The sequence below is a fragment of the Amblyomma mixtum genome, chromosome 2 (assembly GCF_055824585.1).
Source record: "Amblyomma mixtum isolate Tamu chromosome 2, ASM5582458v1, whole genome shotgun sequence".
In the NCBI taxonomy this organism is placed as follows: domain Eukaryota; kingdom Metazoa; phylum Arthropoda; class Arachnida; order Ixodida; family Ixodidae; genus Amblyomma; species Amblyomma mixtum.
The window spans coordinates 15278176-15291035 of NC_143013.1; the positions used below are offsets into that span (position 1 = coordinate 15278176).

General features: G+C 45.3%; 2 protein-coding genes across 6 annotated transcripts in view; one reads left to right on the top strand and one right to left on the bottom strand.

The window, feature by feature from the left end:
* The window catches only part of LOC149358513 (uncharacterized), a 28968-nt gene that overhangs the window by 11939 nt on the left and 4169 nt on the right, over positions 1–12860 (bottom strand). Inside the window, exons 1-5 of one of the 5 annotated variants that reach the window (XM_089570613.1) lie at positions 5549–5918; positions 4837–4892; positions 4389–4453; positions 4109–4234; positions 2360–2495 (exon numbers count right to left, since the gene is read on the bottom strand). In XM_089570613.1, coding sequence (XP_089426739.1) covers positions 2360–2495; positions 4109–4234; positions 4389–4453; positions 4837–4892; positions 5549–5580 — 415 coding nt within the window. In that variant the 5' untranslated portion in view covers positions 5581–5918. The other 4 variants (XM_089570616.1, XM_089570614.1, XM_089570617.1 and 1 more) reach the window with 4 other exon arrangements.
* The window catches only part of Oatp30B (Organic anion transporting polypeptide 30B), a 246754-nt gene continuing 239978 nt past the window's right edge, over positions 6085–12860 (top strand). The window contains exon 1 of the mRNA XM_089570607.1: positions 6085–6337. The gene's annotated coding sequence lies outside the window, so the exon portion shown is untranslated. The remainder of the gene's footprint in view (positions 6338–12860) is intronic.

Here is a 12860-nt window from a genome sequence, read left to right on the forward strand (position 1 = left end):
ATAAATCACACCTGTCAAGGGATTCATAAACAATTATAACTGTGGTTTTACTGAGTCTTGCTACTATGATGTGCACAACAAGTAGAGGGAGGGAGGGCGAGAGAGCAGCACTAAATGATAAACACAGCTGCAAAAGAGTGCAGAAAAGACAGACTTTTACACGAACCTTCAAAATAGTTCTACAGCAGTACTTTATAAATGTCTCAAAAAAGCGCTCAAATTTAATGATGTCTCTTTTATGACGTCACTTTTAAAACGCTGCCTGGGTCAAAGTATCATCTGAACAACCCATAAATGACTTACCTTTTATGAGAACCTAATGTTTATGAGGACCTCACTTTAGTAGGGGTGTGCGAATACCAAATTTTTCGAATACGAATCGAATACGAATACTGAGTTCCGAATATCGAATCGAATATCGAATAATCAAGGAAAGACGCATTTAACCACTGCGAAACATTTATTTGAGCATCCAAGAACATCACAGCTCAACTATCAATAACTAAATGAACACAAAAGGTGTGTGTGGCTGCACAGAAAGTATCGAAGTCTAGAACATTATTAGAAGAGTGGAATTTTCACACATAGTACACAGCACTGATTCAATCTAGCATGCCATCAGCGCAAAAGCGCGTTGCTGGGATGAAGATTAAAGATTGTTGTGAAGGAAAACCAGCTGCTCCACGTGGTTCGGCAGGAGTCGTTCCCTTCTAGCTGAAACGACTTCTCCAGAGACAGGTAATCCCCTCTCACTTGCCACTGAAGTAGCAGGTATTGGGAGGTACTTCGTGCACAGCTTTGACTATACCAGCTTCGCAGGTATAGCCACAAAGAAGCTCACAAGCACAGTCAGCTACGGCATGTCCCAACATTACGCATGGATCTGGACGTCGCCATGTTATGTCTATGTCGATTGGACTTGCGTACCGAAATGTACGCCGGTGCTCGCAATAAAATATTCGGCTAAATACGAATATTCGCATGGGATCGAATAACCGAAACAACACGAATACTTAGATTTCGAATCGAATACGAATAGCAAAAATCTAATATTCGAATTATATTAGAAAATTTCGAATATTCGCACACCCCTACACTTTAGGTAACACTTCTGCCATCCTGCAAACATTTTGTGCTACACCACACAAACAAAATTCAGTAACCTAAGCATTACATTTAGCCTGAATTTATTGAACAATGTATTTAAACATGTCACTGCGTGGCATCATAGTTTCTGTTATATAATGCATCAAATAATCGCAGAAGCCAGGATTTAAACTTATATCTGAGAAACTTAACAAACACGTTCACAAAAAGCTCACCACAAAGAAACTTGTTTCAAAGCCATCGTTACAGGCCTCCAGAACAGTAAGCACTTTAATAAGCCATGTTGTTCTCATAGGTTTCATCGCACTTTATCGTGACATTGGTAGTATTATGCCCTTTCTTTATGGCGTAAACATACATATGTTTCTGCTATGGCTATGACTGCATCGCAAAATCTGGCGCCTGTAAAATATTCCGAAAGTTCATCATCAAATCTAATTCATCATGAAATAAGTAAAGGCCAATTACAGTATTTCTCTTCTTGAAATTATAAGTTTTTTGTGCAGGAGTCCATGCTTTCCCTAACATGTCACCCATAGGGGATGGGCAACAGTTCTAGATGATGTTTTCATAAGTCCAATCCATATTCTTCTATCACTATGGTTAGCTGTTAGCCTAACACATGGAAAAATGAACATTATGTTCAAACAATATTCAAACATTGGGGGTCCTGTGACAGTCGTTTGACTTTGGGACCCTCGCCTGTATACTGAATTTATGTAACCGATTTGTACACAATAAATTCTTATCTTATCTTATCTTAAAACATGTGAATCACGGCAGCAAAAAAACTCAATTTGAGCACATTTTAGGTACTGTACACACGTCACTGCAAGAATAAGTAATAGTGCCTTCACTAATCCGGTGCTATAATATAATCTCAAGATAAAGAATCCATTATGCCTGCCATTTACCAAAACAGGTGACATCAATGAAAACTAGTGTAGAAAAGTCAACGAATTTGACACACCCGTGCTCCCTCTCATTTTGAAGTTTCTGAGATGTGCAATCTTTTAAAGGCCAAAGTGCACATCAGCATATCGAGTGAAAAAAACCTCTGCTGCAATAAAATTACAACCTTTCAAAAGGCTTCTGATGCATGCATATGGTACAGATCAGTAATGTGCCAAAAAAAATTAAAAAAGAAAAGGAAATGGTGGCTTTTATACCTCTGAAGACAACCCATCTGCAAGCGTCACAAATTGTGCAAGATGACATGGTAAAAATAGGAGGAAAGGGGCAGTGAACTTGCCTGCTGGGACTGTTGGCCGGCTGCCATTAGTGCCTGCGTCGGCTGGCGACCCAGCGTCCTCGCCTCGAGCAGCCCGAATCGTTCGGATGAGCTCTTCATGCTTCTCCTTCCAGTTTGTCCTGGCCTTTGGCTTTGGCTGCGAGATTGAAAAGCAATCCTAAACTCATAGCACGCAAACAGCATGAAGTAAAGCAGTGAAAAAATGAAGTGTTGTTTCAAGTTAATAAATAAATTGCATTACTGTCACACAAAATTTGCCCAAATTATTGAGCTGGAGTATAGGTTTCCAACAGAGCATGCGCACACTCTCTGAGCAGTTGTTGAGAAATGGAATAAAACTGTCACTTCATGAGCTGTTCTAGACTTCAGAGAAAGAAAGATAGACTTGAGTAGGCAGGTTCAGTGTTGAAACCCAAAAGATAAATGAAAGTGACATGAACAGTCGCAAACTAAACATCACCTCACATCATCTTGTCTAACTTAACCTAAGTCATGAGCAAAACTCTACTGTTTCTTAGCATAAATATAAAATGAATGCTTCAGATGCTTCTTTCAAAAATGAACTGAGTACTGAGAGCTTGTTAACTTGAAATCGCTTAATTTGAGCTCCAATGTTTGAACTAATGCTCCTCTTCTGTCCATACGAAGTGTATTAAAAAGGCTCCCCTCAATTTGAAAACTGCATAATAAAAATATGAGTCCCCTTTGAGTTTGAATTATCAAGAAATTACCAATGAAATAATTTACTGCTATAATTGATGAAATGAGTATCCAGCTGACCTAACCTGGAGGCAGCACACCAGTTTTCTGGGTAGAGTACATTCCGCAATGTATGCAGTATCTGCTTCATGAAATAACAAGAACCTGCTTCACGGGCGAAAAAATGCCAATGTTTTGCTTCGAGTGATCGACGCTCCCTTGTGGTGAAACAAATAGGTTTTGGCAACAGGCCACTGTGTGCAGACAGCAAGGAGGGCCAGACAAAAATAGAACTTGGTGGCTTTGAACACGGCAGGAAGGAACAAGGCTTGGTAATAACAAACGAAATTAGCTGCCATAAAAGTGTCAACAGCTGTGAACATTCTTACAACACTAAAGGGAAAAGACAACTGGAATGAACATAATGTGACAGCTTTTTGCGAATTAAATGATCAATACTGTCTGTGCAATTCTATAAGCTACAACCTACTATAAACTGTGAAATCACCAGTCAGGGGTGAGTACATCAGCTTCCAGAAAATTTACTTTTTTTTCTGCTGAAGTTGGACTGCAGAATTGTCTTTAAGTCAGCACAAGCAATTAATTATGGTAAAAATATGTGAAGTGGCAAATTGTGCACACCTTAAAGGAGGCAAAATAAATCTTTTTCATGTTCTCTGCTTGAAGCTTTCCTATAAATTCACAAAGAACTACATTGTTTAAATGCACTACATTTAACTCAGCGTAGTGTGATCACAATTGTAATGCAAGGGTAGCTTTTGCTGGCCCAGAACAAAAAAATTATTCAGTTATTCAGAAACATTGATTCAATTATAAACTTAGGGGTGAATTTTCACTTGTATGATGACAGAAAAAAAAAAAAAAGCATGTTACATCTTAATAAATATGGTATATCAGCGTACTGAGAAGTTCTGTTCAAGAAAAAAGTGAACACAATGAATGTGATATTAAGAGCAATATTCTTTGTGATGCAATAATACTCTCTAGCCATATAAACTTCTAACAAGCAGCATAAATCAGTACTGCTACCTTTGGTGTTGGTGATGTCAACTTTGGGGCATTCTTGATTTCTGTTCCTTCAATTCTTTGCTTTGAAGAATCAAAAACCTTACGCTGCTTGGATTTGGTCCTTAGGCATATTTGCTCATGTCGTGCCTGAAATATACGTGAGAAAGCACAGTGGCTTTTCGCTCTCAACCGCATTCACTCATTTGATTTTGTCACAAATTGCAACTATTTTTGGAAAAACCTTTTGCATATTAGCAGTTAACATTGTCAAATGTATGTCAGTGCTTTTGAAGAAACTTACCAAAGCATCAGGTCGGAATGTCCTTCCACATATTGAGCATGGAGTTAGCGCTGTTTGTGGTGAGGCTAGGAAGGAGCAAACACAGCTTGTCATTCATAAAAATTGGAAAGAAAACCTGCTAGGTAGGTACTACATGAATTTACCAATTCTTTAATACAAAAGTGATGGCAGCTAGCACATCAACAAAACCTCATGCAGTTACTCTCGATCTATATAGTCTGACTGAAACCTGTAATCCAAAAAGCCAAGCCTTCCAATTTTGCTATTAGACTACTGGACTGGTACAATCGGCATTTGACATATATATGTAATGAACAATTTAAATTTCCATTATCAGGGATATATACGCGTGATTTTTCTGTACAGCTCCTCGGAGAGAGCGTGTTCTGGCGAAAGCGGTTTCAGCTACTCATCGAAAAGATGAGAAAATAAAACACGGCAAACTTACCAACGTCCTCCATGCTGCTACTTGGCGTGTCAGTCACATGCTGTACAGTGAAACAGCTGCAAGTAGCAGTGGACACGCACATGAGTTACCACCGACACAGGACACACACAAGATCGGTTAATGCATGAGCCGTCAGGTTTCAGGCACAGTGGCATGAGAAAAATGGTGCCATCAAAATCGATTTCAACGTAGCGAGATGCAAATCGCGCATTCTGCCGGCAGAACAGCGCGCGGTGGCACAAACCGCGATCAAGCATCGCATCCGATGTTAATTCGCGCAGGCAGTGATCGCAACAACGCGGATCAGACAGACAGCCGGGAGCAAAGACAGACATCACTTGGAGAGAACGCACGTTTTGAGACAACGCAGTCGCCTTCATGCCAAGGCGAGGCGAGAGGAGACACATCAACGACAGCGAGCGAAAGCGCTCGAAATCTAGCCGCCTGCCCATATAAGGGAAAGGTTGGGCTATCCCACACAGTACCTCGGTTAGTCCACACCCAACGAGCAAGCTGCCAAGCAGTACCCCGAACGCTGGCGATGGTGCCACACCGGTTCTCAAGCCTTGAGGAGTGCAAGCAAAATCCGTAGCGCACGCCGCAAACAATTCCTTTCAAGCAAATGCGTCCGCATCACCATGGCAACCGGAAGGCAGGCAACTGAAAACACCACCGCCGCGGCGGCGAAAGAGGGGATGGGAGACCCTTTTACCTTGCCAGTCGCGCGAAATACACGTTGCACATCGCTGCCACGCCAGCGCGAAAGCGACAAGAACTGGACCTAGTGGACACTTACGCCCGGTCCACCCGGCAGGAATTAGCCGCTCCCGAAATTTAGGTTAGGAAAACTAGTCCCGAAGAACGGTGCCGACGCACTCTCCGCCGGCGCCGTACGGAGACCAACGCGCTTTGTTTTTGTTGTCGGTGTTTTCTTTCCACTGTCGCTGTTTTTGGTTGCACTTTCTATGGACTTCCTGGCAAGACCGTTTCAATGCGCTTTGGCTACGGCGACCAGGAAACAGAGCCACGAGACTATAGATTTCCCTGTAAGCACGAATAGTTCTATGCTAATGCTACTAATGCTGCTAATGCTTTTCATTTCTTGCGCTCGCCAGTTACAGTGGTTGCGCAACTACACGATATGAACCGAGATGGCAGCACAAGCTCCACCGGTCTACACCGGTCAAAAACTGCTCGTTCTTTTTCCTAGGTGGCAGCACCTTACTGGTTTCGCTTTTGCTTGTAGTTCGTCCGTGACCTCTCACCGTAAACACAGCCTCAAGAGACCCTTTCCGTAACGTGAATCGCTGAGGAACCGGGATGTCTGTGTGTGTTGATTGGACAGTGTGGCCACTGCTGTGATTCGGAACTCGGCTACCCCATTTCCTCTTCGTTGGTGACTCGATTTGCAGGCTCCAAGGTCGCGGAAAATCACCGAGGATTATCATCTGTCAGCGAAGCTCACTATCCGCAAAGAGAAAGGCTCCGTAAATTTGTGCAGGTATGTGATGGAATGCCGATTTTGCCAATGGTAATGTCGTCGTAAACTAAGTATGTTCTCTACAGGCACACGTGAGAACACCCATCATTGAAGTCGAGCCCAGTGATGCAGTGTTTTGGCGCCGACCGCTGCCAAACAAAAGCACAGCTGGTCTGTTGCCGAGGGGCACGTCGTTCACTATGGCTGTGATTTTAGGTCATAACATTGTGTGCCTTGGTAGCTTCGTCTTACCAGGATGTACTGACTTATTTAGGTTCCTACTACTAAACCAGTAATCGTTAATGGACACTGCTAAAGACGTCGTAAGGCGAGCGACTTTCAACGAAGCGAAAGCGCGCGCGCGCCTGTTGTTGCAATCTTTGTGTATCGCCTCGGTGGTTGCTGGGCCGAAGCGCTGGTTTTCTTCAGTACGTCATTGCTGTAGGCAGGCTTCCTATATGGGCCGGCGATTCTCTGTCGCTACAGATAAATCAGAGAAATTCGGAAGTCTTGCCGTGTTATGAGATTTCGCGTTCTGTTGTGGGCCCTGGCCGTCGCGTCTAACCTGTCATCGCTTCGGAACAGCTGAGCAGCGGTTGCTATCGATTCTGGGCGCGGGTTTTTGCTCGATGAGTTGGTTCACGGGTTCTTTCGAAATGAGAGCTTTAAGTACACTTGTAGCAAAAAGTTAATTTGTGTCGAGGATTCGTTTCTACGTGTTCAAATTAGTGCGCGGATGTTACGAGTTACACATGGCCGCACATTGCCGGAGGAAACAAAAGCAGTGCGAGAGCAGACGCAATCATTTATTGCTACAAAAACTTCGTCCGATAGGCAGCGTTCTTGTACATGTTATTTATTTTCGCAATTCGTAAGAACCAGGGATAGTGCTTCCATTGTCTTGTCAACGCCGAAATGAAAACTTCCGGATTGGTCGTTAATGTGACGTCAACAGTACGTACACCTTTTTCGCGATGTGTTTGTGCGTTTATTAGTAAGAGTCATATTTATTTAAGTCCTGTTGACATATCGGATGAAAACTGCCTGTACTTCACTGCGGATGACAGCTGTCGTTGACATTAGAATGCGTTGTGCCCGTGTCGTACTGTCTGTTTGAATGCATTGTTATGAAAGGTGTTATGAAACGACGCGCCACAAGGTCAATCGTCGTTTCGGCTACCTTTTACACATCGGAGTTGATTGAACGATTTTCTAAAAACGTGTTCCTTATTGTGCTGCTTTTATATATACGCACGACAGGCAGCATCCAGTTTGGCGAGGCTGGAAGGCTTTCTTTTATCGCTCTTTGCGGATGCATTTTCTTGCATTTGCTTTACTATTGTATAATCCTCTTTATGACTTGCGCCTTTGTTGGCGATATGAGCGCCATAATGCGGCTTATGCAGCGTATCACATAGTGTCCGCTTACCTACGTCCGCATGGCGTGTGTTTTAGCTTTTCTAATAGTCGAGACATTTTATTCCCGTGAGCATTGCTGGGTCATGCAAGAATACTTCGTAACAACATAACTTTGCTATAAGAGCGGGCGGTGATTCTTTAGTATTAACAGGATTCTACTCCCAGCTTTCCGTAGGGAATTTACATAGTGCATTGGTTACTCACATGATTTCGCTAGAAGCCGTGTCCAAGCATTTGTTGCCTTTCGCGATGTAAGCCACTTCGAGATTGTGACAGTGGGGCCTGTTTATTAAGGGTCCTGAACGTACGTCGACATAGTTTAGCTTTCTCGTTCCTTCTGAATATCGTTGCCGCCGATACCCTAGATGAGCAGCCATAAAGAGGAAAAAGGTGAAGACTACTCCATATGCTACTATGTTTACTTGAATCATTCTAGTACCCTCGATGTAGTTCTTTATTTACTCAGCTGCAAACCAGTCTGTTGTGAAAAGCTTTGCAGCTGCAAAATAGAACTTTTGTGCTAGTTGGTGCTGTGACTGATTATGTTAATCAATGAGGAGTGCTGGAAATAAGGACTTGGAAGACACCTAATTACCACTAGCTGTGAATGTGCGATAGCATAACTTCGTTGTGGGGTACCATACATGAACAATGCACTTAGGTTATGCCACTGTGCCCTGCACCTGTTATCGGCAGTCCGCTGTTTTATTTATTTATTCTTTATGCGATAGCACAAGAATCCCATGTCCCTGCACTCTCCGCCGATGTCACACAAAATAAATAAACAAAACAACGGACTGTCGATAACAGGCACTGTGGCATAACCTAAATGCATTGTTGGGCGGCACCATCTCCTGCAGTTATCCTGGACGAGATAAGGCTATTCGGAACAAGTTACGCTGGCCTGGTCACAGCCGGAGCAAACAGAAACCTGCGCGCATTTCGTTGACGGATAGCAAGCTCTACTAGCCTCCTTTACAGTAGTTCGCGAAACAAGGTTGTTTACTTCCGTATAACTCGTTTTATTATGCCGTGCGGCCAAAAACGCTGGCGCGTACGCGTCGTGCACTGTGTAATCTGACACTGATTGTGACGTCCGTCACTGGCAGTGTTTACCCGAGCGGTTCGAATGCAAACTGATCACTGGACGGATAAAGGTGTTTGTCGCCGCAACAAACGCTGGCTGCCAACGAAACGCGGTATAGCGGTCACGGACATCCGCCACCAACTCTTGAACTGTTGACAGTGTACGGCGTTTCAGTTGCGGTCAGCTTTGTTTCGCCTTTAAAACCAGACGCCGTTGGTTGGGCCGGTCAGAGTGCCCTTTAATCCTGACACGTTGTTGCTGTGTCCTTATTTTTCATCACGTGGCTTCGCGACCACGTGTTGGCCGTGTCGTTTGCTCTGTAAAGGAGGGCGAGGGCTCAGGTGCCCTCATTTGCACCAGGGCGAGTTGGTTGTCATGACGAAACTTGTAGCGCTTGAAAGATACGGGAGTAGACAGCACTACTTCTTATCTGTCCATGTCTTTTTATAGCCATTAGCGCTTGTGTTGTGTCTCTTCAATTTTGTGCCCTATGGATCCTCATTTTATAGCCTCGTTTACATGAGCCCGACCGCGACGGGTCGAGTCAGGGAATCGAGTTGAGCAAGGGCAGCCCAACTCGACGACTGCGTGTTTACATGAACTCGATTTTAGCGAGTGGAGACCGTTTCAACTGCAGCGGCACCAAGCGTCGAGCAGCGCAGCGGGAGAGGGCATTGGCAGCCTCCAAGATTGCGGCCGGCACCGCTGTCTCGGAGGCGCGACGGCGCTAGCGAAATATTGGCTCGCATTTATCACCTCCCTTCCCACTAACCCGGCTCTTTGACTCGATCCGGTTTACGTGCTACCTTATCTGCCGTTGGGGTCGAGAGTCATCCCACCCCGTTGACTGCCCACTCTGCCCAGTAACAGGTTTTCAACTCAACTCCTCAACGCCGTTATGTAAACGCCGCTCCGCTACAAGTTTCGTCATTCTGCGTTGCTCTTAGGGAGGAAAAGAACCGCATCAACAGGCTTGGCCTGTCGCCCAGTTAATTTGTTTATTTCTGTCTTTCGCGTAAGGCGATATGGTTCGAGACAGCCGTTTTCTTGCACCACACGAAATCGGGAAGCGCAGGAATGAAAAATAAATGAATAAATAAAGCGGACAACAAAGCCAAATTCAGAGCGTAAAAGAAAGTCTGGACCATTCTTCTATGATTTTTTTTTTCGCCGTGTCGTGGTGGGTCATTTCATGGTGACAAAAAGAAAGAAAATAAATCTTGAAAACATAGAGAGTGACTGAGACGTCAGCGCTAGTTGACGCTGTCGGCTATGTAGAGGCGATGATTGAGCAATCTCCGTTCTTGGTCATTGCTTACCGTTGTTGTCGTGTGTGATGAACTCAAGTCTGCAAGATTCGCTGGTTGGAATCGGCGCGCGCAATGCCGCATCATTCGACGCGTCCCGCATTTCGATCAAGATGGCGTCTTGGCAAAAAAGGTGTCTTTTTCAGAAGTTACGACACTGCGTGTCTCATCTGATGGCGCGCAATCTTCACGTACGTCTCCGTGTTTACGAGAACCCGGTAATTAGTCCTAAGTAATTAGTTGCTAATGAAATTAGATAATACTCTCCCTAATTGCGCCAGACTACCACCAACAGCGCGGCGGTGTAAGTTTCAAAATGCGCGCGTTGCACCTGGGTCTTTTGTTTTGTTTATTAAACAGCCCAGTTACGTAGAACGAAGCTGAGTGCTCATTTTTATTTTACAGTATCTTCCTTAGTCCGCATCGAAAATGCCACACTTATATGGTCGGCTCCAGCACAACTCGAACGCGAAACTTTTTACGGGACATTTGCTGGCGTTTTCTACTTATGTATAAACGCAAGCGTAATGCATGTGGGACTCTTCGAGTCGACACTCGTCTGCGTGTCGTTGAGGCCTTTCCACATCCGATTGGATTCCGACCTCGTATACTTTATAAACTCCCGTTCTCATTGTGTATGTCCACCACTGTGTATACAGCAAGGAGTAAAAAGCGAGTAAGCTATCCTCTTGCGTATAAGCGAGTGCGCTAGAGGACAGCTTAATCTCTCTTTACTCCAATATAGACGTATTCGTGTGTAGTGTGCCGTCTTCTGCCGTACAGTTGACGCTCGTCCTGACTCTTGTGTTCAGTCCTCGCTTTGTTGCTCCAGTTCTCGTTTTTTCAGTTTTTGCCGCACGCATTTCGTTCCTTGCCGTTCATCGTTTTCAGCTCACCACCATTCTTTTTAGAACAGAAGCTTGGGCAAGTTGCTGTCCGTGTATATTCTTTTTGTCCCTTTTCTTGTTCGCGCTGTTTACCACGAGGCTTCCTTTTCCCTCAGTACAAGGTATAAAACTGGATTTTTCTTGAGGCTAACCTCCCCTCCTTGCCTCCTTCACCCTTTCTCTCTACTTTGGCATGTGTTTAAGGGGCAGAGGAAAGGCCACTGACACCTGTGGCAGTAACCATGTCGTCCTGACGCTTGGTTTGACTCCTACTTACACCTACTGAAGCTGCTTATGGGTTAGACATTCCATGAATTCAGTTTCAAAGCCCTTAAGGGTTTCATGACATGTACACCCTTGGTATTTATTGTTTCGGGTGGCATTCAGCGTGCGCGAAAAAACACAATGCCGCCGACATCGCGTGGTCGACGGGAACCGCATATTATTCTGTTACATCGCAAGGGCCGTGTCTGTTGCAAGTAGCCGCGTCCTGTCGGCGCTTGAAATGAAAGTCTGTTCGTTGAGTCGGTAAAATCGTCAAACCGGATTTTGTTGCGCAGCGCCCTCTGCTGTCACGGGGCGTCTAGGCGTAATGATCCACTGCCGTCGCAAATGTTCGCTAGAACGGATAGAACGGAATGGATAGAACGAAGGAATGACGATTCCCCTTGGAAGCTCGGTCAGCACTCGCTGTCACGAAGGTGCGGCTATAACGAAGTAATCGCCGGGCATCTTCAACTTCGTTATAACGAGGTTCAACTGTATGTAGGGTGTTATTGTGTATACAGTGCGCATCCGCTAGTTTATAAACCTGGTACACCGATCGTGCTGTTGTGGCAATAAGCGGGTACTGCGGAGAACAGATAACTGACAATGGACAGCCAAGTTTACATGAGTGCGAGAGAAGTCGAGTCAAGTCCACTTTTTGAAGGAAAGTGCAAAATTGAGGAAGAAAGCAGGAGATAAGTCGCACCTTTCCTTCTCAAAGCCCGCTCCATTCTCTCGAAAGATCGCTTAAAGCCGCATTGATGTCGTGTTCATGTAAACGCGGCATATCAGGATAACAGAATAGATGTCGACGGAAGGAAAACAAAGCTGAGGGCTGCCGATGATGGTGAAGGAAACTTGGCTGATGATGATGATGGCAGCGGTGATGATGAAAGAAACTTGAGTAATCATGACAGCGATGACGATGAAAGAAACCTGGCTGATGATGACAGCGATGGTGGTGAAAGAAAATTGGCTGGTGATGATGATGACGGCAATGATGATGAAGGCTCCGTCGTAGTGACCGCCCTCTTCTAAGCCAGTGTTGTACTAAAGCGGTGGCTAAGAACCCACAGAGCAAACCTGCGTGACCTTCGCACATTCCGTAGCAGCGCTTTGCGTCAAGATGAGGGCGACGTTCGCGTTAGCACTTTCTCCTGTCCTGTTCGCCGTTTTCTCCTCTTCGTGCTGAGCGCACCCCAAAGCCACGCAGTGAACGCGGCAAAGCTGGCGGGCAAGGTACTACTCCCCCATAAATTTTCGCTGTGTTCACGCCACGAAGCCGCGCGATGTGAAAACATGACAGAACGACGGCAGGCAGGCGGTCAGGCCTGCGCCTTATGCCGAAAGTGCTCGACTCGCGAACCGGCCGAAAAAACACACGCGCAACCAGTCACCGCTTCCGCCCTTCTCTTTCCGTTGGACAACACGGGCCGCTGAAGCGGCAGCCCTGTCAACAGGCTCTCCGTAGTGAACGGCAGCAGTCGGCGGGCAAACGCGGACATTCCCGAGGTGGTTCCCGTTTTTCTCCGGACCGCTTCTCTGCAGACACGCTTCGCTGGCTCCTTGGCCCGAGG